The sequence below is a fragment of the Bactrocera oleae genome, chromosome 2, assembly GCF_042242935.1.
Source record: "Bactrocera oleae isolate idBacOlea1 chromosome 2, idBacOlea1, whole genome shotgun sequence".
In the NCBI taxonomy this organism is placed as follows: Eukaryota; Metazoa; Arthropoda; class Insecta; order Diptera; family Tephritidae; genus Bactrocera; species Bactrocera oleae.
Window position 1 is genome coordinate 37,399,781 of NC_091536.1, and position 24,620 is coordinate 37,424,400.

The 24,620-nt window shown below is 35.3% G+C and overlaps 1 protein-coding gene across 2 annotated transcripts in view; it reads right to left on the bottom strand.

Moving 5' to 3' along the window:
- The window catches only part of nvd (cholesterol 7-desaturase nvd), a 410,950-nt gene that overhangs the window by 276,123 nt on the left and 110,207 nt on the right, over nt 1-24,620 (bottom strand). Inside the window, exon 2 of one of the 2 annotated variants that reach the window (XM_070112982.1) lies at nt 1,531-1,686. The exons of the other annotated variant lie outside the window; for it this stretch is intronic. Coding sequence (XP_069969083.1) covers nt 1,531-1,647 — 117 coding nt within the window. The 5' untranslated portion in view covers nt 1,648-1,686. The remainder of the gene's footprint in view (nt 1-1,530; nt 1,687-24,620) is intronic. 2 annotated transcript variants of the gene reach the window in all.

Here is a 24,620-nt window from a genome sequence, read left to right on the forward strand (position 1 = left end):
AATTTTAATGAAATTAATACAGCTCCCAAATTTTTTTTCCCAAAATTTCGTATTTTTAAGACCAATTGACTGTTGATTTTTTCCCAAAAATCTAGAAAAAAAATTCCTGAGGCCGCCATTTTGTAATTTTTTGAAAAAAGCTTCGATCAGGTCCAGGATTATCTATTTATCAAACTAGTTTTTTCTATTCGATTAATTTTAGAAGAATCTCCAAGGACTTATAATTGTCACCGCAAGGACCTTTGTTTGGAATTGAGTCAACACAGCCAGCTATACTGTAGAAATTAATATATTTTTTTTAATTTTCGTGACTTCAATTCAAAACATTGTATTATAATGCCATATTACTGCTTTTGTAAAATAACATGATTTAATAGCAAAAAATTTACTGAAAATTCTTATTTTTTCGTGCCTCTGACTACCCCTGACCCCTTAAAAACTACCTAAAGTGCGATAAATCTATAAATCAATGCGAGTCATAAAATTGTACACCCGAGATGAAATGAGTAAACTTTATAGGAGCCAATGTTAAATTTGAACGATGGAGGTGTCACCGCCCACAATTAGCTGAAAATCCATATCTCGGGACCTGTTCGACCGATGTCAACGAAACACGGTAGCTAATATTATCCTAACATGTTTACATCGCAGTGCGATAATGGTGCAATATAACACAATATTAAGTTCCATCTGATTCCCTCATTTTTTAGTATACAAATCAAGAACCACGCAATGTATACAGATAAAACTTTGCACAAATAGTGCCTTTAAGGTGTGACATTTTATGACCACCAATTGTCTAAATCGTATTAAAACTATTCAAGCCCCTTTTTTGCGAACTTTTTATCGAAAATATCGGTCAATCTGTAAGATATATCAAAGGAATTCGTAGAGAAGCTTTTCTGATAATAGTACGTAATAGTAATTGAGAGAGCGTGTTTTTCTAATAACGATACATCTTTCTTCTTTTTTTTTTAAATAGATAAAATCAGGCAAAAACTTAAACCTAGACCTCATATAACTAATATTAGGATTTTCAAATATCTGGTTGACTTTATCACTAATATAATATATGTGATATTAGTGATAGTATGAGAGGTACCTTTCAAACATCTTAGCAAAGTTAACCAAACCTATAATTTTGGATACAATTTAGTTTAATGCGATAAATATGAATGAAATTAGTTTAGACCTTGGTCAAAACCTCATATCCCTAATGTAATGAATTCCGATCCTCTGGTTAACGTTTTGCATATCATATCTATACATTAAATTTAGTCTTTTGGATTGAGTTTATGTCTTATTTGAGGACGATTTAAATATAATTTTCACTGACAAGAAATAAAATATACTTATAAAACTTCTCTCTAGTTTATCGTCGATTCTGATTTGTTCTGGTATTCGTGTTCGCCACAATATGTAAGTAATACATTCACTTTACGTAGTTTATCTTAAGTTCATTTCACTGCTGCAATCACAAGATATAGCCAAAACCCGTACAAACCGGGTCATTAAACAGAATTTATATACCTTTTTCCAGTTACAGGGTACTAGGAAGAGCCAATATATTGTTATTATGAGTAACATTGTTATAACTGAAGACAAGTCGTTCCATTTTAACTGGAAATAATCCCAGTACAAATCCATTACGTAAAAATCAGAAAAAAATATATCGGGCGCCAAGTACTGAAATTAGATTAAGATATATTTGAATAAGTGAATATAAAAATATTAAAATTTTTCGTAATCTAAACGTTATATGAGGGTGGGCGTGGTTATCATCTCATTTTACCCAGTTTCAGATTGTGAAAGAGGTGCTAGAGAGACTTATCCTCAGAAAGATTGATATAGCTTAAGTTGTTAAAGAGATACATTATATGCACTTAATCTATTAATGAAGATGTTGCGAGAGTATAAAAATTTGGAGGTATATATTCTATGACCGCGTAAGTCTCTGCTCTAACCAAGAAGTTGCACTACTAGCTCCAAATTTTCTCAAGTTGGTACATCTTGCATGAGAACACATGCAAATTTACAAGTCATTCTGTTAATTAATTCTTTGTTTACAAGCCATTTGAAGTCGACATGTCAGAGTATTTTTTTAATATGGAGAAAATTTAATATCGTGCAGTGATCTTTGTTTTGAAGGGTTTAAAAGCACCGTTGAATTTTGGGCTGAGGAATTAAAACGTGGTCGTACTAGGCTTGAAGACGATCCCCGCGAAGGACAAACAAAAACCTGCAACCACACCAGAAATCACTGAAGAAGTTCATAATATTGTTAGTGAAGATCCAAGTTTGACTATATATTGAAATTGCCAATGCCATAGGCATCTCAGACGAACGAGTACTTCATATTTTATAGGTTGAATTATATATGAGAAGGCTGTTTGGAAAGTTAGTGCCGTCGTTAACAATTCAACAAAAACTGGATCGAAAGCAAATTTCTCAGCATAAGTTGGAGCATTTAAGCGATTACAATTTGTGAGTTTTGGTTCCATTATTCTAGTTTTTTGTCAATTGAAGTTTAGTTGTCTGCTGATAATACAATACTTAAATTTAAATTAATTTATTTTTGCTTTTGAATAAAATTTCTTAACTATAAAAAATAACTGGATCTTCCTAAAAACTGTGTAAACACTTGTTATTTTTTTTTTTTTTTTAATATATTTCAAATGGCATATCAATATTCCCAGTTTGGCATACATATTATATTCTCTTCAATATTCGCCGGTTGGTTATGTTAAGAGAGCGTATGTGTACAGATTCACCGCTCTTATAAAAGCGAGAAATATTATTTGTTTCTCCTGCGTGTGAGGCGAACTCCTTGATAAAATTTTACAAATGTTCGCTGCCGAACCTGCACCTTCTCGTTCTTCTAAGTTCTCTGATTTAACAACCCTTTTGCGCTTTACCGCAGCCTCCCAGAGGCCCAGGGTGAAATAAAATGAAAATTAATAAAACCAGAGGAACAATACTTATAGATTTGATTTAACGCTGCATTCTTAAATAAGAATTGTTTGAGGTCTGTTAACTGGCTAGATGTGCCCAGAAAATTGGTAGCATTGGCGCAAAAGATATCAGATGGTATTTTGCGGCGACATTTAGGAATACGTTTGTTGATAAGTCGGAGACCTGCTCGATGTGCATATTTTTAGTTACGAGGCACCCAAATACAGTAAAAAATGACTTGATAGGTGGTTTGCTCGAATTCGAAGATATGTGCTTATCTGTCCACAAAAGTCTATTTCGCAAAGTTCAAATTGGCGTGCAGGTGTAAAGCAGGTAGCTGGCAGTGGGTCCACTACCTATTGTAACACCACTGGCTTGTAACGAACACAATGCACGCAGGAACGAACGATTTTATAGCTTTATATGTTGAGGCACCGACTCGTCCCATCATAATTTTAGCAGTTATAATTCTTGCATAATTAATTTTGAGGTTATCACGAGTGGTGAGAGCACTTCAAGTGGATCGAGCAGTAATGAAGCGATGGACAGTATTGTGCGCATTGTAACCGACTTGTGAACTTGATTTGGTGTGAATGTGAACAACAACGTGTCGCTGCGTTGATGAAGATCTGCGAGTGGAAAAGCTCACCAGAGAATGTAATGAAATTTACGATAATTTATATACAATTATACTTGCATGTACATTTTAGTGATATCTGCGGTGATAGCGTAACGATACAGACGGAAGCGCAGTATCAACATATACAGCTCTGTTTGGATCGTTGGTCCAACCAAAAGTAAGTCGTTTAGCGATGTTTGTGTCGTAGTTCGGCAAGATGCGTCGAACACTACTCGTAACTTTGTTGATTGAAGGTGTACAGTACTTCCAAGTTTAATTTGAATAACAGTGAGGGTTTCAAAAAATGCCTCTGTTTCAAGCAACAGATCGATGTGTCGAGGTTTGAAAAAGGTTTCGTCGACCAAAATTGTGTTGGCTGTCAAATTCCAGTTCACTGTGTCAATTTCAGCTGGTATGCAATATTTGATGTGCTACCAAACTGGAGCGAAAGTTGAAATGCTGATATACGTGATTTAATTGATGTAGTGGTTCGAGCTTTAAGATTGGTAACTGAATCACCTATACTGCGAGTGCCAATGTGATACTTTTCTGGACGAAAGTGAAGCCTTTGTGCGAATTCATCAGTCATGAAATATACTTGGGAACATGAGTCGAGAAGAGCTCTTCCAAACTTGTACGAACCCGCGTAATATTTAACTACAACTAAAGCTGTTGCTAAAATGACCTACCCGTGGCCCGGTGTCTCCATATGGGAACCGTAGCTGTCAGCTGGTTGTATGTATGAGGTTTGTTTGAATGCGATGTTGACTAAAGTTGAAACGATTGCGAAATGGGAGAAGATATTGGAGTTGCATTTATAGGCAGAGCTGCGTTTTCATGATGCAAGAGCTTATAATGCGTTCTGATACAGATGCGATAGCGATGATTCGACGCATACTGAGATACTCTGTGACCATTTCTCAGACAATTCATACAGAGTTTGTATTTCTTGGCGGCATCGAAGCGTTGATTCGTATGCATAACCTTAAATTGAGAAGAACCAATAATCGTGTGTTTATCGCTAGAACAAAGAACAAACGAAGGTTAAGTGATTGCGAACGATGGGTTTTGTCTACGAGTAGTGATACAATCTGTTTGGTGAAATCGGACTTATGGGGTGATGAGGAGTCGGATGGGTGCAGAAACTGACAGTGGCGTTCTAAAACTGGAGTGCATTGTAGCCAAGTTGGAAGTGATTTGTATTCTAGCGTTTCGTTCCATTTGTTACGAGTTTGCTGATCACATTTATCTATGACAATGTAAATCAGCATTGCTTGCGCGAAATTGGAGCTTGTGCCCAACGATCAAACTACGCAATTGTTGATAGTTTGATATATCGGTTGGTTGCAGCGTAAATAGCGAGACAATGCCTACCAAAAAAATGAGAGTGGGATTATCGAAGCGTTCCCTGAGGCTGTTTAAAGTCTTCGGGTAGTTTTCGGTAGTTAACTGGAAGGCTTGTACGGTTTCCAGAGCTGAACCCTTAAGACAGGACAATAAATAATTAAATCGTTCTATATTTCAAAGTTTAAGTTCACGAGCGATAAACTGAGTGAAAGATGCAATAAAATGTTTTTATTTTGCATAACTTCCGCTAAAGGTAGGCAGCGACAACTTTGGTAAGTGTAATGGCGTGGAAACAGGAGATGAAACTGTTGTCTCGGCGTAGCTAATTGTAAGGTTCCCTTCCTCCCCAAGTTGTGCTTGAATGAAAAGTTTGGCTATGACATAGCTATCCTCTAAATCTGCGCGATTGAAGTATGACTCTAATATTCAAAGCCGATATTGTAACTCCGCATGTGAAGGCTTATCATCAGAGTCTTTTGATACCTCAACTATAGATTTAATACGTCATATATTGCGTTTTATATTAGCGATAGTGGCGTAGCGTTGACAGAACAGCGGCGCTAAACAGTCAAGCCCGTAACGTTTTCAATCGCCGGCAGAGCTTCGAACGTTCAGCTGAGCAATGCAGTCTAGACAGAGTAATGATGCTGAGTACGCGACGATCTGCTAACAAAAGCAGCGAAGGCAACTCTCATAACCGAATTGTTCCAATCAGCAATGTGGCAAATATGTATGCATGTAAACGAGTATATGTACATATGTATGATAATAAAGTAATTTTGTTTTTATATGTACGCTTTCCAGTAAGCGGTAAATTCAGCAACAAAACATTAATATCTCACCAGACAAATGCAGTAATGTCCGAATTCAACGGGAATCATTAGTCCAGGTGACCTACAAAAAAATGCAAATACAACTGCAACACACTTATAAAATGTTATCGATGCGATCATAAATATGATATTAACGCATTCAAATTATGTTTTAATTAATGCACGATTATTGTTTTTAGTTTTTAGAGTATAAATTAATGCCTTCCTTTGCAGAGGAATTAAAAAAAAAACACCAAGGTTTCTTTTTTGTGCAGTGTGACCGCACTTTATTATTATTCAAATAAAACTGCCCGTCTATTTTACATTTCATGACTTAGTTCTAAAAGTTGTATTGTCAGCATTTGTAAAGTTGTTGCACTCGTTTATAAAGAATTTTGAGAAATTATATTTCTCGGAAAAATCAAAAGCTTAATTATTTGCAAAGTCTTTTCGTAAACGTTTGCATAACTTGACAATTCCTGAATTGCATTTTGTATTTATTTTGGTATTAATGTTTGCATTAACTCTTCCCCTCTTAAGTCGATTGTCCTCAATCGATTTTATAGTTAATTTAATTGGAGTGTTGAAGTTTGTAGAAATTATCTGTTTTTCTCACTTGAGACATTATTTATAGTTATTTGTGGCTTTAATACTGTGTACCATTTCCTCTTATGTTTATAAATCAGAACAAATGCTATGATGAAAAGAGTTATAATTACCACATCTGTACTTAAACTAATTACATGTTTATTTCTACTATTACCGACTAATATTTTTATGTTATTCTCATGCTGTAGTTGTTTTAGGTATAAATTTTCAAGTTACAAATTTAGTTTTGTATTATTACTTTCGTTTATTTTCATAATTAAGTTAGGTATAACAAGTGTGTCATATATCTTTAAGTTGACATTGTTATACGTTTTATTTAATGCATTTATCTTGCAGTTCTCAAATGTTCTCAAAAAATGTTTATTTTTGTTTTATTTTTACTTTACTGCAGTCATGAGTTATTACATCTTTGAAGTTTTTAAATACAATTATTCCTTGAACAACTTCTTTTACACTATAACACTGTTTTTAGATTTGTTTTAAATATTTGGCAGGGGTTCAAATATTATTCTAGACAGTACATTAGGAGAAAATTGGGGTATGAGTAGTGTTAATATTATGTTATTATTTTGGAAAAGTACTGCAATTTTTATTTTACTATAGCTGTCAAAGTCTGTAATCAGGTTTAGTACCTTTTGTGTCAAAATGTCAGTAGGGATAACTCCTAACTTGCAAGAAAATATAATTTGTCCGATGTCCATGTTGTGATTGTTTAAAAGCAATATATCATTATTAATTTTGTACGTGTGTTGGAAAAATTGAACTTCATCTTCAAGTGTTTTAATCTTATTGTCTGTTTCGGCTCTAAATTTGTTAATGTAATTGCTGACAAGAATTTGTTGTCTATTTATGTGTAAATTTGTTCGGTCATAAAATTGTTTATAAAAATTAAATTATTAATTGTGCTATTAATACAAGTAGTTTGCTCATTGTTATGTATTTGAGATATTGTTTCTCTTATTTCCTGTTCGTCATCGCTGTCCATGGAAAAAATAATTTTAAAGCCTTTTCCTAGGACATTGAAAAGTCCTCGTTTAGATTTAGAATTGATATGTAGATTATTTATACGTGTATTGAGTAAAAGAAAGTTTTTATTTATCATATCAAGGAGTTGTTTGTCTTCAAAAGTGGTAGCGTTTAATGTTTCTATATTTTTAGAAATTAATTATACAGTTTCTTCGTATGAGGTCAGGTTTATGAAGTGTAATATTATATTTTGTCGTAGTAACTAATTGTCTTCTGTTCTGCCGTTTTTATGGGTATGTGCCCGTAACTGTTGGTCAGGTTTTGTATTTCCAATCGTTGTGCTTTCGTCACTACTATCCACATGAAAATTGTCAGTAGAATTTTCATTTTGTCTTAAAAGAAGAAGATACAAATGTTCATTTGATGTGTAATGTGGCTTCAAGATTGTTTGATATTGTTTTTATGAACTTCTCTTCCTGACTTGGTTATAACTGTAGTATTTAAATTCTGTCCTATTGTTTCCTTTTTATACTCGGCCGATAGTTTGTTTCCTAGTCTTTTATTTATTTTCACAAAAATGTCCTCTCCTTCTGTATATTCTTTTGGGGGTGTTTGCGTTATGGTACGCAAGATCGTTTCTCTGTTTCTCTACGAGTTTTTTAATTGTTTCTTCTCTGAATTTTGCTAGTAGTTCGGGATTCGAGCTTACCCGTCTGCCAAAAAATGCTTCTATGGGTTTTTTGCCTGTAACTGTATGAATAGATAGGTTGTATTCGTTTACGGATCTGTCTAGGAGTTCATGGAATGATCGATGTATTTTTTCTGTTTGTAAACAATGCATGATTTCTTGTAAGGTGGAATGAAATCGTTCTATTTGACCGTTAGAACAACAAGTGTAGGGGGCTGTACGAAAGATTTTTATTCCGATTTCATTTTCTATCATGAATTTAATGGATTCTGAATTAAAGGATTTTTCATTGTCCATCACGAGGGTTGCTGGAATAAGCGCATAAAGAATATCCCGTAAGGGTTGCCTTATGTCTTCGGCCGCTCTGAATTTAATTGGTTATATATACATACTATAACGTATATGGAGAATTTATCTATTGCTGTGATTACCAGCTCTTTTCCGACTAAGAATATGTCCATGTGGACTATCTGTCCTGGAAACTGAGGAATAGGTGTTGCTTGGATTTGTGATTTCATTGGGTGTCGATCATATTTATTCTCTTTGCACGCAACGCATTTTTTAATAATATTTTTAATTTTTCCTTGTCATAGCTGGAAAGTAGTTATTTTCGAGAATTTGTAATTTATTTTCCCTTGTGCACTTTTAAGATGATTTCTTCTTGCTCTTGTTCACTTTTAATATCTCTTACTAGTTTATTGGAAAATCTTATCTTATAGCTTCGGAAATGTTCTAGAAATATCTCCTGTATTATTCCTATAGTTGGTTCGGAGGCTTTTATACAATTTATGATTGATGGATAAAGGAATTAATTTTAAATTTGCACCAAATTATCGAAATTGTACCGAGGTTGGGATATCATATGCCTATGGTAGGTAGGAAAAACGATTTCGAACTTGTAATCTGGGGTGGGGGCTATATTGAGAAAGATTTGGTTCTTAAATGCGGTTACGGGAGCGTCAACGTGACATATCAGATTATGAGCAGAACGTTCAGCACTATTTGTTGCTATGGATAGTGTATGGATATCCGTTTCTCGTGGTATTCTGGAGAGGGCGTCAGCAACGAGATTTGCTCTTCCTGGCTTATATAAGAGTTCATAATAATATTATTCGAGAATGGCCTTCCACCGTTTCATCTTACTGTTATTATTCTTGTTGCCTAGGAAATAAATGAGAGGTTGGTGGTCCGTGTATATTTTTATATTGCTGGTCCGTACAAGTAGTTCGAAATGAATTAAATGCCCATATTATGGCAAGAAATTCTTTTTCATTTTCCTTATTCAGAGTTCTTGAAATAACGGAAATAGGTTTGTTGTTCTGTGATAGAACTGCACCTAGCGCGAAGTTGGACTCGTCTGTGGTAAGTTCCATATCTTTAGTAAGGTCAGGGTATGCTAATATTATGTCCTCAGATATCAAAGAGTTTTTTATTTTACTTAATGCCTCTTTAGCTTCTAACTGAAGATAATTATATCATCTATATAAACTTAACATCTCTTTCCGATATGTGACGAAGGATGTCATCGAGAGCTCGTTGAAAAATCGACGGAGCGTTTTTAAGTCCGAAAGGTAACCTAGTAAATTCGTACTTGCCGTTGCAAACAGAAAACGCTGTTTTTTCGTAATCTGCCGGTTTCAGTGGGATTTGGTGAAATCCACTTTTTAAATCAAGTCGATTACCATTCTGTACTGCTTGTTACCTGCCGAATCAGGTTTTTTACCTACAATCCATACGGGAGATTTGTATGGGGAACGTGAAGGTCTAATAATTCCATCACATATTAACTTATCAATTTGTGTTTCTATTTCAGCTTTTAAAGCGATAGGATAGGGATAAAATCTAGTGTAAGTAGGAGAGTCAGACTTCGTACGGATTTCGCCTATTACTTTTGTGGAGAATGTGAGTCTTTCATCTGGATCTGAAAAGAGTTTCGGGTGTCTTGCCACTAACATACCTAGTTTTTCTTTTTGTGACGATTTAAGGTGCTCATCCCGTATTTCTATTGAATTTAAGGAGGCATGCGACGTAAATTATTTCATTTTTACCTTGATACCATTTCTTATTTGTAAGAAATTCTTTCCTGGGTGGACGACAGCATCGAGCTGCTTTAGCGTGTCGTTCCCTAAAATGCCATTGAATGTTTTCAATGATGGCATTATGTAAAATTTAATATTTTCTTTAAGACTATTCCTATTTGCTATAGGTTTCCTTACGAATTGTGGTTGAATGTAGTTTTTTGTTGACCCGGTGCCGACTAAAATTTTTAGGGTTTCGCCGCTCTTCGTTGTAAGTTCTATGTAGGGTAACGAAGAGCTTATCATCCTAAAAAATTAATATCGTTAAATTCTAGATATTGGTTATCTGGTTGTGGTGGTTCCTGTGTAAAGTCCAGATAATCATTTAAAGTTTGCTCTTCTTTTTGGTTCGAGTTTTCATGGTTTACATCGTATTGCTGATATTCAGAGTCTATGTGAAAATTACGTGCAATTTTCTCTGTGGTTGGTTGATTGATTGTGGGGGTCCTTTACGATTATAATTTGGCCTTGGTCTATTCATATAGTAGATTCTTCTAGTACGCATACTTTCGTCTATTTCCATTGGTTCTGGAATAGGCTGTGGTTTAGGACCTTGGAGTATAGGAGGTGGTTGTGTGTGATAATTATGTTGTCTGTTTGGTATGTATCTCTGTTGAGGATTAGATGATAATTTCTCGTTAGGCCCTTGGGGACTGTGAGCGAGTTGAGGATAAAATATCGGTGGACGAGGAGGCAGTGGTGGGCTGCGTAGAGGCTGTTGTAACTTAGAGTAGTTGCGTTGTAGTTGGTTTTGAAAATTTCCTCCGAAATTATTGTTATGAGCATAGTTTGCTCTATAAGTTTGATTTTCAAGTTTCAAACATAAGTGTAGGGCTTGCGGGAGATCTACTGGTTCTCTCATTCCTTAGGATTTTTGGCAGATCACCATTTAGACCGCGGATAAAGGTATCTAATGCCTTGTCCCTATATGCCTGAGTTAATAAGCTTACAGACTCATTTGATACATTTAAGCGTCCTGATTTGTTCAATATTAATGATAATTGCTTATAAACTTTTTGGTAAAAATCTTGCACCGAGGACCTACCCGATATTAATGAAGTCATTTGGTACTCGAGAGTGGCTAGGTCTCTCTTATCAGCGTTATGCAGTGACAAACATTTTGAGATGGCTGTCCAATCAAGTGGAGTGTTATAGGATTCCAAAGCAATATCTGCTTCTCCCACTATTTTATTTCTGATGGTTTTTAAAATACCATAATATTTGGGTGTGCCTTTTGTGTGTTCATATGTATATTTGTAGGACACGTTCAACACTATTTCTCCATTAATTAAATTCGTCTTGACTTCCTGAAAATTCGCGAAGACATTTTACTATGTCAGGAATCTTGTCGAGATCTCCCAGATTATTTCTAAATTGTTCTATTACTTGGTCAGAAATTATATTTGGTCCTGCATTAGGATGGAGTGTTGCCTGTACTATTTGTGGTCTTTGTCGTGTAAATATAATATTTCGGTCGCTATGTTTGTTATTAGGGAGTTTAGTTCGTCTAAGCTAATTTGTGCATTAGGTGGCGTATGGTTTAGAGTAGCGGGTCTTATCAGGTTATCAGGATTCGACATTTTTAAGCACTCTTTTTTTGTTTTTTTTTACAATTTATTTTCAAAACTCTCACTTTTATTCTTGCTGTGACTTTTTCTAAAAATTATGATTTATAGTATTTTTGGTTCCTTGCGATTTCACAAGTTCATGGATACTTTTTCACACATTAGCAATATGCCGAATACGATACTAATTGAGGACGTTTCACGCGATAAGCTAAGTTTTTAGTCCTTTGTAACAGCACTACTTGAGGGCTTTTTGCTAAAACAGGACTCCCGGTTTTTGAACTTTGCTCGGGCGCCAATTAATGCCTTCCTTTGCAGAGGAAGTAAAAAGAAACACAAAGGTTTCTTTTTTGGTCAGTGTGACCGCACTTTATTATTATTCAAATAAAACTGCCCGTCAATTACAATTTTCCATAGTCTTATATTCTATTTTACATGTCATGACTTAGTTCTAAAAGTTGTATTGTCAGCATTTGTAAAGTTGTTGCACTCGTTTATAAAGAAGTTTGAGAAATTATATTTCTCGGAAAAATCAAAATCTAAATTATTTACAAAGTCTTTTCGTAAACGTTTGCATAACTTGACAATTGCTGAATTGCATTTTGAATTTATTTTGGTATTAATGTTTGCATTAACTTATATAGTATCTTTTTCTGCAATTGATGCAATATATTGTTCGATAAGCACAATCAAGTTTTCACAGTTTTCTTTTGCCCAAGAATTTAGTCTGTTGTTTTACACACATGCCCCACGTTAACCACCAAAAATGTTGGAGCAAGGAACCTTTTTTTGCCCTTTTTAAATATTATAATAATTGGGGGTGTGCAATCAACGGCGACGTGCAAAAGAACCACAGTGTAAAAAGCGTACTATATTTCCATCGACCGACCGAATAACGAGTTTCGACAAGCTCCTCCAAAGTGGAGAAGCCGCACTATATTTCCATCAACCGACTGAATAACGAATTATTAATTTTAATTGTTGATCAAATGTATATATATATTGTTCTCTTTACAATGTTTGAGAAAATAATAAAAAGAGAATTTTGAGTACAATTCATGAATGTGTGTCTGTGTATGAATGTAAGCAGTGAATTGAATTTAATTGTCATTAGGGTCACCCAGCAATATCCTTTATCATTTTAGCCAGATTTATTACGAAAATTACGTCTGTAAAGAATGTGTTTCGCGTGCTTCGCTCAACTTATGGGCAACACCTATATCGTCCTACTGAGCGTACTATTCGCAACACCATCATCTATCTTGAGACTCAGCTTTCATTATTGGATAATGTTCGACCTAATAGATCCCGTTCAGCACGCAGTGAAGAAAATATAGCGGCCGTAGCTGAGAGTGTACAATAAGACCATGGAGAGTCGATTCGACGCCGTTCGCAGTAACTCGGACTGACGTATGGAACGACTTGCCGCATTTTACGTCGAGTTCTTAATTTGAAAGCGTGCAAAATACAAATTGTGCAAGAACTGAACCCGCTCGATATTCCTAAGCGACATCGCTTGGCACTATGGGCTCTTGAAAAGTTTCAAGAAGATCCGACGTTTTCGAACTATATTTTGTTCAGCAATGAGGTCAATTTCTGGCTTAATAGGTATGTAAACAAGCAAATTTGCCGCGTTTAGTACCAAGAGCAACCTGTAAAAAGTTTAAGAGCTGCCATTTCATTAAGAAAAAACAACGGTTTGGTGTGGTTTGTGACCCGGTGGAATTATCGGTCCATATTTCTTCAAAGATGATGCCGGTGAGAACGTTACCGTCAATGGCGACCGTTATCGTGCCATGATAACCGAATATTTGAAGCCTGAAATTTAAGCTCGTGATGTCGGCGCCATTTGATTTTCACAAAACGGCGCCACATCCCACACATCTCTTCAATTAATGGATTGGGAGCAGATAATTTCACGTTTCGGGTTGGTCGATTGATATCACACCGTTTGACTTTTTTTTGTGGGGATATGTGAAGTCCAAAGTCTATGCGGATAATCCCGCTTCGTTTCAGGCCTTGGAGAAAAAAAAGAAAAAAACAGTTATCAGTCGAAATGCTCGCACGACTAATCGAAAATTGGAATCAACGTGAGGACCATCTGAGACGTAGCAGCGGCCAACATTTGAACAACTGACTGACAACAACAAATAAATGCTAAATAATGTTCTTTCAAATTGTAATAAACGTTCTGCCTTAAATTTGAATCTTCTGTGTTTTTTTCTTAAAAAAAAAAACCTTGAAATCGAGCACCCTTTATATTGGCATTTTAATATATGGGAAAAACTATTTAAATATTTTTTGTGATTTTATAGGATATTCAAACAACTGACTTTTGAACTTTTAGCATTTAGTAAAGTGATTGAAACTTATTAGTTTTCATGAAATAAATGGTTTTTTTAAAAATTTCAATGGAAAATACTACGAATCAGCATAACACAAAAATTTGCATCAAATGCATTTAAATTTCGCGCTCTCTTTAATATTCATTCTTCCACATTTTTTTGAGCGGCGACAGCAAACCCCTTCGCTCAAATATATTTTTGGTAAAATTTCAATCTGAATGTTTCAATTGCATTCTACTGATATTTTCGCGGTCGAAACTTGTTCATACATAAATAAATAACTCTTTCGATACTGTCAGCTGATGTAAAGTACGTGCTCAAAAAAACTAGTCCCACGAGAATGGGCGGAAAATTTATAACGGTAACTTTAAAATTAAAGTTTATGCGGGAAACTTACTATACTTGTATTGTCTAAGTTAATGTAACAAAAGCATATGAAACATAATCCGGTTGATATTATATATCGAATGACGCTGCTTCAGCAATAGCACATGCACACGCATCCGGTAAAAAGCTAATTGCTGACGTCGCATCAACTAATCAGCAATATATAAACTTTATAGAATAACAAGTAGAATAAGTTACATTTAAGCTTAAGTAAAAAATGTAATTGAGTTGGAATTAAGACGTTAATTTAGAAGGTCATCGGAAAATCTTTTTTTTCGAATTTTAAGCAATAAATTCGTTAATTGGCGCCCGAGCAATGTTTTAAGCGGATAGCTTAAAAAAAAAATAAGACGCGTAACGGAAAAGTGTACCATAAAATCAAAATCATACGTGTCTAAAAACCCACGATAAAACATAACGGAAACACTTGGAAGTGTCTAAAAAAAAACAGGCGCAAATTAAAAGTACCATAAGTAGTGCGAAAAGTAAGCAGCCCAGCGGACTTTTTCCCACAAGAAGATTGGCATCAAGGGATTGAAAGAGTGCACTTTAGTACCGGAAGGAAAGAGGAAAGCAGCACGATCACCGGCCATTAAGCGGAAGCTGATTGTTATGTAAGAAATAAGTTAAGCTATTAAAAAGTAATAATTAAGAATATATAAAATACTATGTATTTTTGGGAAAGAGAAACTGTTAAGAGACAAAAAAAATTAATAATTCAAAAATTTATGAAATTTTTTTAAGAAAAAAGGAAAAGTATAATGAAGAAATTTTTGAAAGAAATTTATTTAAATTTTCTGAAAAAAAAATTCTGATATATAAAAATTCTTAGAAAAAAAAGAAATATTTAAAATAAATTAACTCTGATTTTATAAAAAAAAGGCTTGTACAGCCAGTAACTAATATTAATAAAAAGGGCCGCATATCACCACCTAACGGGAGACCCTCCGGTTCTAAATACCTACAGTCCAACATTGCGATTCACCACCAAAGGGACCCTCCAAAATAAAACAAAATTATTGCAAATATCTAATAAAATATGCGAAACAATCCCATTAGACCTGCTGTGCTAAACGCACCTACTGCAAGCAATACTCAACCATCCCATCCTATTCCTAATCCTAACAAAATGATTCTAGAACAATTGACAAACATAAGTGGCGTAGTCATAAATATTTTAAGACAAGAGGGACGGAACCTACTTCAGGCCGCCCGAACGAAAACTTTTCCAACACAACGGACATCACCATAGACCCCATATTAACAGACAACATTAGCTAACTAGACAAAATACCCGATGTGGTAAGATGGCTCCTCGAATTTTCCGGGAATCCAGGAGAATTCAATTCGTGGAAGAAGAGCGTGGACCGAATACTAGAAATATACGAATCTCTAAGCGGATCGCCAAAATACTATGGCATAACGTCATAAGAAACAAAATCGTGGGCAACGCAGATATTGCTCTCGAATCATATAATACACCTATAAATTGAAACGCTATTTCGAAATGTCTCACTCTCCATTACGCCAATAACAGAGACGTAGGTACCTTAGAGTACCAAATGACAAAATTAGTGCATGGTAGCTATTTCATTCAAGAATTCTACCAAAGGGTATATTCCCACCTATCTCTTATTCTTAATAAACTTGGTTGCATGGAAGTCAGTACTAAATCTATACATTTACTCACGCGAACATACCGTGACAAAGGAGATTTAATGGTGATTTGTCAAGACTCCTTGGCATGATTGAACCCGTAGACCTCCCCATAGCTCTTCACTTATGCCTTAAGTTGAAGAACCAGAAATTTCGTTCGCACGATAAATAATTATTCCCATATTAAGAAAGCCCAAGACTTTAAGCCACCTCTTCCACCTAACAGAGTGACCAACCAGTTCTATCCACAATTAGCTTAAATTCCTAAACCATATTTACCTAAGCAGAATTTCATGACTCAGCAACAGCCACAGCCTACTTTTAATCATTCTCCAAATTTTCGGCCAACATATCAACCTCCCGCTAGACCATAACACCCACATCCTTTCGGACTTCCACGTCCAGAGCCAATGGATGTAGACTGTTCTCTTCATTTGAAAGTGGTTAAGTACATGAATAGAAATGCACCCACATTACTCATCACACTTTTCTACCCACTCTTACAACCTGTCACACAATTCTTGGAAATGATAGTTTAAAGGAATTATCAGCAATAATCATACTGAAGGAAACTTCATTAACGTATCAACAAACGTAAAATTAACTCCATTAATATAGAGCCCAAGAAGTTCATTTTATTCAAATCCGTGACGAACATATGAATGCTTCAGAAAAAAGTCAAATTAAATGACTCATATAGAAACACCGAAACTTATTTTCAGAACCTAACGAAAAATTAACGTACACTACAAAAGCAGTAGCCGAAATTAGAACAAATTCGGATACACCAATTTACTCAAATCAAACCCATATCCTCTCAGTTTAAAACAAGAAGTAGAAAAACAAGTAAGGAAGGGCTAAGTTCGGATGTAACCGAACATTTTATACTCTCGCAGAGTCAAATAGTATACTCGTTTGAGATTTCTTTGTGGATTGACTGATATTTTCGGTAGAAGGTCAACTATAGGCACTGAGGTCCACATATTTAGTACTTAGGTGCTTGAACAGTTTTGGTTCGATTTAGACAATTTTTGGTCACAAGGTGGCATACTTTAATCGCATTATTCACGGAAAGCTTTTTCCCGATACAGTCATTGTTGCCTGATTTGCATAGTGGAAAGTGAAAGAATCAGATGGAACTAAAAATGGTGTTATATGGGAAGTAGGCGTGGTTGTAGTCCCATTTTCGCACTATGACATAGAAATATGTAAAGAACGTTATGCACCGAATTTGGTTGAAATCGGTAAAGCAGATCTCAAGATATGGGTTTTCAACCTCAAAGTGGGCTGTGCCACGCCCACTGTCTAATTTTGAACGCGGTTCCTATAAAGTCATCTCATACCATCCCAGAGATAAAATTTAATGTCTCTGGCGTTATTTATCGCGCTTTTAGTAGTTTTTAACAGTACCGTTATATGGGGAGTGGGCGGGGTTTTCACACTGTAGGTAGATGTTCTAATAACATTTGCTTCCAGTGAATTTGGTTATTATAGCTTTAGCAGTTTAGGAGATATGCACATTAAACCTATTAGGGGCATGACCACGCCCACTTTGAAAAAAAAAAATTTAACTGCAGATGCCCCTCCCTAGTGTGATCCTGCGTACTAAATAACAGTCTTATATCTTATTGTGGAGCTTAGTTATGGCAATTTATTTGTTTTGGTTAATGGCGTTTTGTGGGCGTGGCAGTGGTCCGATTACGCCCATCTGCAATACCAACCGTCTCACGGTATCAAGAAACATGTCGACCAAGCTTCATAAATATATCTCAATTTTTACTCAAGTTAGAGCTAGACAGTCACCCGGATTTCAACTCGTCTCTTCATCCTGATCATTTATATATACATAACCCTATATCTAACTCGATTAGCTTTAGGTGATACAAACAACCGTTAGGTGAACAAAACTATTATACTCTGTAGCAACAGGTTGCGAGAGTATAAAAATAAATAAATTACAAGAGGACGGTATTAGCAGAAAAACAAGATCACCACACAAACCTAACCAATATGGGTTGTACCCAAAAAAAAACGATGCATCTAAGAAAATTCAGATTAGTTATCGATTACAGAAAGCTAAACACAGTTACTACTGCTGATAGGTATCCAATACCAGAGATAAATGAAGTACTATCACAATTGGGAGAAACCCAAATTTTTCAGTAATCGATTTAAAAAGCGGTTTCAATCAAATTCCTCTTAAGGAATCTGACGTGAAGAGAAGAGCTTTTTCAGTGAACAACAAGTATGAATTCACAAGACTACCATTCGAATCGAAGAACGCTCCATCTATTTTTCAACGTACATAAGACGACATTTTGAGACAAAATATAGGAAAAACAAGTAAGGAAGGGCTAAGTTCGGCTGTAACCGAACATTTTATACTCTCGCAAGGTCAAATGGTATACTCGTTTGAGATTTCTTTGTGTATTGGCTGATATTTTAGGTAGAAGGTCAACTATAGGCACTGGGGTCCACACATTTATTACTTAAGGGCTTGAACAGTTTTGGTTCGATTTAGACAATTTTTGGTCACAAGGTGGCATACATTAAACGTATTATTCACGCAAAGTTTTACCCCGATATAGTTGTTGCTTGATATGCATAGTGGAAAGTGAAAGAATCAGATGGAATTGAAAATGGTGTTATATGGGAAATAGGCGCGGTTATAGTCCGTGGTTGTAGTCCCATTTTCGTACTATGACATAGAAATATGTAAAGAACGTTATGCACCGAATTTGGTTGAAATCGGTAAAGCAGATCTCAAGATATGGGTTTTCACCTAAAAGTGGGCTGTGCCACGCCCACTGTCTAATTTTGAACGCGGTTCCAATAAAGTCATCTCATCGCGCTTTTAGTAGTTTTTAACAATACCGTTATATGGGGAGTGGGCGGAGTTTTCACACTGTAGGTAGAGGTTCTAAAAACATTTGCCTCCAATGAATTTTGTTGTTATAGTGTTAGTGGTTTAGGAGATATGCACATTAAACCTATTAGAGGCAGGACCACGCCCACTTTTAAAAAAAATTTTAACTGCAGATGCCCTTCCTAATGTGATCTCGTGTACCAAATAACAGTCTTGTATCTTATTGCGGAGCTTAGTTATGACAATTTATTTGTTTTTGATTAATGGCGTTTTGTGGGCGTGGCAGTGGTCCGATTACGCCCATCTGCAATACCAACCGTCTCACGGTACCAAGAAACATGTCCACCAAGTTTCATAAAGATATCTCAATTGTTACTCAAGTTACAGCTTGCACGGACGGGCAGACGGACAGACGGACGGGCGGACAGACAGTCACTCGGATTTCAACTCGTCTCTTCATCCTGATGATACCAACAACCGTTAGGTAAACAAAACTATTATACTCTGTAGCAACAGGTTGCGACAGTATAAAAAAAATATTAATACTCACTGACCGACATAGTCGGCATAAAACTGGTTAGAATAACGAAAAGCTTTATAAGTAGTATATGAAATTTGAGGGCAGTATTAACCCGATTTTATAAATTTTTTCCAATACCACATACTACTAACATGCCACAGACTAATAAAATGCTCCCACTGTTTCATTAAGGTACCTCACATAACATCACCAATCAAATGGAGTAAAGTCAGACGAATGTTCGAAAATCCTGATATTAGTTACATGGGGGCTAAGGAAAATTTTCACCCGATTTGATCTTTTTATGAGTAAAACACGCTCTCTCATTTTCAGTGAGATAACTCACATATGCGGTATAAAGTCACGCGGAAGTTCAAAAATATTTATATTAGATATATGAGGGCTACAAGAACTATTGATCCGATTCAACCCATTTTTGAAACAAAGACATACTATTATCGATAATTTCATTTATTTATTCTATTATATGAATTTCAATTATATATCTTACACAATGGCCGATATTTACGAAAAAATGTAAACTATAGGTACTGGGGTCCACATATTCAGTACCTAGGGGCTTGAACAGTTTTGGTTCGATTTAAAGAATTTTTGGTCACAATTTGGCATACTTTAAACGTATTATTCACGCAAAGTTTTACGCCGATATAATCATTGTTGCTTGATTTGCATAGTGGAAAGTGAAAGAATCAAGTGGAATTTAAAACGGTGTCATATGGAAAATAGGCGTGGTTGTAACCCGATTTCGCACCATAACATAGAAATAAAAAAAGAATGTTATGTACCAAATTTGGTTGAAATCGGTTAAAAAGATCCCAAGATATGGGTTTTCACCTAAAAGTGGGCGGTATCACGCCCACTGTCTAATTTTGAACGCGGTTCCTATAAAGTGATCTCATACCATCCCTAAGATAAATATTAATGTTTCTGGCGTGTTTAGTGCTTGATTTATCGCGCTTTTAGTAGTTTTTAACAGTACCGTTATATGGGGAGTGGGCGTAGTTGCCATCCGATTTCAACTATTTCCACACTGTAGGTATAGGTTCTAAAAACATTTGCTTCCAGTGAATTTAGTTATTACAGCTTTAGCAGTTTAGGAGATATGCATATTTAACCTATTAGGGGCGGGACCACGCCCACTTTAAAAAAAATGTAAACTGCAGATGCTCCTCCCTAATGTGATGCTGTATACCAAATAAGAGTCTTGTTGTGGAGCTTAGTTATGGTAATTTATTTGTTTTTGATTACGCCCATCTGCAATACCAAGAAACATGTCCACCAAGTTTCATAAAGATATCTCAATTGTTACTCAAGTTACAGCTTGCACGGATGGACAGACGGACGGACGGACAGACAGTCACCCGGATTTCAACTCGTCTCTTTATCCTGATTATTTATATATATTATACATAACCCTATATCTAAATCGATTAGTTTTAGGTGATACAAACAACCGTTAGGTGAACAAAACTATTATACTCTGTAGCAACATGTTGCGAGAGTATAATAAGTTATGTATGCATATATAGACGACATAATAATATTTAGTAAAAATGAAAAATCTCATTCAGAGCGCATCGACAAAATTTTTGATACACTCCGTAAAGCTAATATGAAAGTACAAGCAGACAAATGCGAATTCTATAAAAACCAAGTAGAATTTTTAGGATTCACAATTTCTGATGCTGGTATTTCCACAAACCCATCTAAAGTAAAAAGTATTGCAGATTTTCCATACCTCAAAACACTTAAGGACCTTAGATCATTTTTAGGACTTTCACGATACTATAGACGCTTTATAAAAGATTACGCAAAGTTAGCAAAAAAATTCACAACCCTACTTCGTGGTGATGAAAGTAGAATGTCAAAAAATATTTCCAAAAAAATGCAAATCCAATTAAACGACAAAGCAAAAGCAGCAATCAGTAAAATAAAATCCACATTGACATCGAAAGACGTTATCCTAAAATATCCTGATTATAAACTAGAGTTCAATTTAACCACAGACGCTTTCAAATACGCCATGGGAGCTGTCCTGGAACTGAGTGGAAAACCCATAACCTTTATATCTAGAACATTAAGTAAAACTGAAGAAAAATATGCAATGAAAAAGAAATGCTTGCCATTATTTGGGCATTAAATACATTTAGAAACTATCTCTATGGAACTGCGAAAGTAATAATCCATACAGAGCATCAACCTCTCACTTACGCCTTAAGCGGGAATAATTTAACAAATATACCAAATTAATTTTTTTAATAGATAGAGATATAGAGACGAAAATGCAAAACAACTCATAAAAAAATATTACTTTCCAAAAATGAAAACAAAAAAAGAAATTATAATTAAACAATGCAAATTCTGTAAAGAAAATAAATACGATCGTCATCCTAATAAACCACATTTACTCGAAACTCCTATCCCACATTATCCTGGTGAAATAGTTCATACTTGTAGCTCTCGCAAAGTCAAATGGTATACTTGTTTTAGATTTCTTTGTGTGTGCCTTGTTCTTGTTGACCGATATTTTCGGTAAAAAGTCAACTAGAGGCAACTGGGGTCCACATATTCAGTACCTAGGGGTTTGAACAGTTTTGGTTCAATTTAGATAATTTTTGGTCACAAGGTGGCATACTTTAAACGTATTATTCATGCAAAGTTTTACGCCGATATAAAAATTGTTGCTTGATTTGCATAATGGAAAGTAAAAGAATCAGATGGAATTTAGAATGATGTTATATGGGAAATAGGCGTGGTTGTAATCCGATTTCGCCCATTTTCGTACTATAATATAGAAATATGAGAAGAATATTATGTACCGCATTTGAAATCGGTTAAGCAGATCCCAAGATATGGGTTTTCACCTAAAAGTGGGGGGTACCAGTGGTCTGTCTAATTTTGAACGTGGTTCCTATAAAATCATCTTATACCATCCCAGAGATAAAATTTAATATCTCTGCTTTGATTAGTGCTTGATTTATCGCGCTTTTAGTCATTTTTAACAGTACCGTTATATGAAGTGTGGGCGGGGTTGTCACCCGATTTTACCCATTTTCACACCGTCAATAGAGATTCCCAGTAAATTTTGTTATTATAGCTTCAATGGTATAGGAGATATGCACATTAAACTTTTTAGAGGGCGGGACCACGCTCACTTTGAAATAAAATTTAAACTGCAGATGCCCCTCCCTAATGTGATGCTGTATACCAAATAAGAGTCTTGTTGTGGAGCTTAGTTATGGCAATTTATTTGTTTTGTTGTTTTTATTGTTTATATAGAATAAGTAGAAAAAGCATCCGCTCACTGCTTATTACATTAGTTTATTGTAGTTTCTACGCATTTAAGACCTGATAATTTTTTGTGCGTTGTTGTTAATAATACAGATTTAGATAATCGAAAGAAAAATCTGCGGTTTGTGAGTAAATTTTTCGAAGTATTCAGCTTTAATCGAAATGAGTGCAAAAGGCAAAGAAATAAGTGTTGATGAGTGGAAAATAATATTAAAATTAAGGGAGGACGGTAAAAGCTTTCGTGAAATTAGACGAGTTGTCAACAGTGAGTCATCAGTGCGATACGTGAACCAGACTTTCAAAAAAACGGGAATTATAATATGATCGGGAAACACGCAAAGTTATATCTCTTGTAAAGGTTAATCCGCGTTTAACCGCTTCCCAAATAGCAGAAAATACGGTATGCAAAAACAATATGCAGCGACACAGCAAGAAAAATATTAAATTGGTTGGATATCATGGGCGAGTGGCACGCAAAAAGCCATTCATTTCCTTAAAGAACTGTATTCGCAAACGAACATATAACCAAGCCTATATCTTTCTGGGAATCAGTTTTATGGTCGGATAAGACCAAATATAGCATATTTGGAAAAAAAAACGAAGACAAATGATGTGGCGAAAAACTGGTACGGCCTTTGAAGCGCGAAATCTTACTTCAACCGTAAAGCATGGTGGGGGTGGAGTTCAATTAAGGGGTGTATGGCAGCAAGTTGAGTTGGTGGCATTGAGTTTATCGAAAATATAATGAATAAATTTGTTTATCTTGTTAACACCACCACTTACGTGCTGCTTCAACTCCGCGTATATGTTAATGAAATAAGAATCGTATGGTTTTTAGTTTCAAAAATATTCACAAACTTTATTTCCTTTTTTTTGAAATATTTACAAGGATTAGCTCAACGCACTCCCTGGTCGCATACCAGTGGAGAGGTTTTAAAAAATGTTGTGCAATACAAATTGCAAGAGTATAAAAAGATGGTTGATAGCCGGAATGAATTCACGCGCGCCAAAGAAATGGTGTTTTTTACTCGACCGTCGCTGGTAGAAGGGGCGTCCGCTTCGAGAACAGATATTTTTGTACTGTGTGTTGTGTAGAGATCCTAGTCGGTGTGTGTGTGTGTGCGGCTGTATGATGAGTTGTGTGGGTGTTCTGCGGTCTCTAGGTGTGGTGTGTGTGCCAGTGTTGCATTGTGCATGGTGTGTTTGAGTTCTTCGGGGCGGGAATCTTAACTCATTTGGCCAATCTAAATATTTTAAAACGACAAATGAAGCAAAGTGCTGACCAATTAGGATTGCCAAACGTGTTTTGTTTGAAATGCTTAAGACCGGTATATTGGACGAATGAAGTAAAATGTCAGCCCAAGTTACGAGAAAATTAGTACATTCCATGCTTATACATCTAGCAGAAGCTCTAAAATTTCGAGGCTGGTGGGATACAGCTATTAAACTGTTTATAATCACTTGATGTTATTGTGTTCTGGTTGATGAGCGGAGACTTTTTCTGTTTAAGTTAACTGTTTTTAAAATGAATATGAACTCTGTGGCTTTTGTTTATTGAATAATTTTGAAAAAAAGTGAATATTTTTAAGCGAAAAGATATGATCTAATAACACAAAAAAAATTTTAAATTTCTTAATTAGTCAAACTTTTATTTTAGTTCAAAAGATTTCATACCCAGTGAGCGGAGACTTTTTCTACCTAGTATATATATAGTACAGAGAAAAATCGTATACTCACCGCAGTAAATAAATTTTCGAAATACGCCCACGTTAAATTAATAGGATCAAAAGCAATAGAGGATATTAGAGAACCTTTGCGACAAATACTTTTTGCCCTCGGTGTACAGAAAACCGTGGTCATAGATAATGAAAAATCTCTTAATTCAGCTTCAATACAAT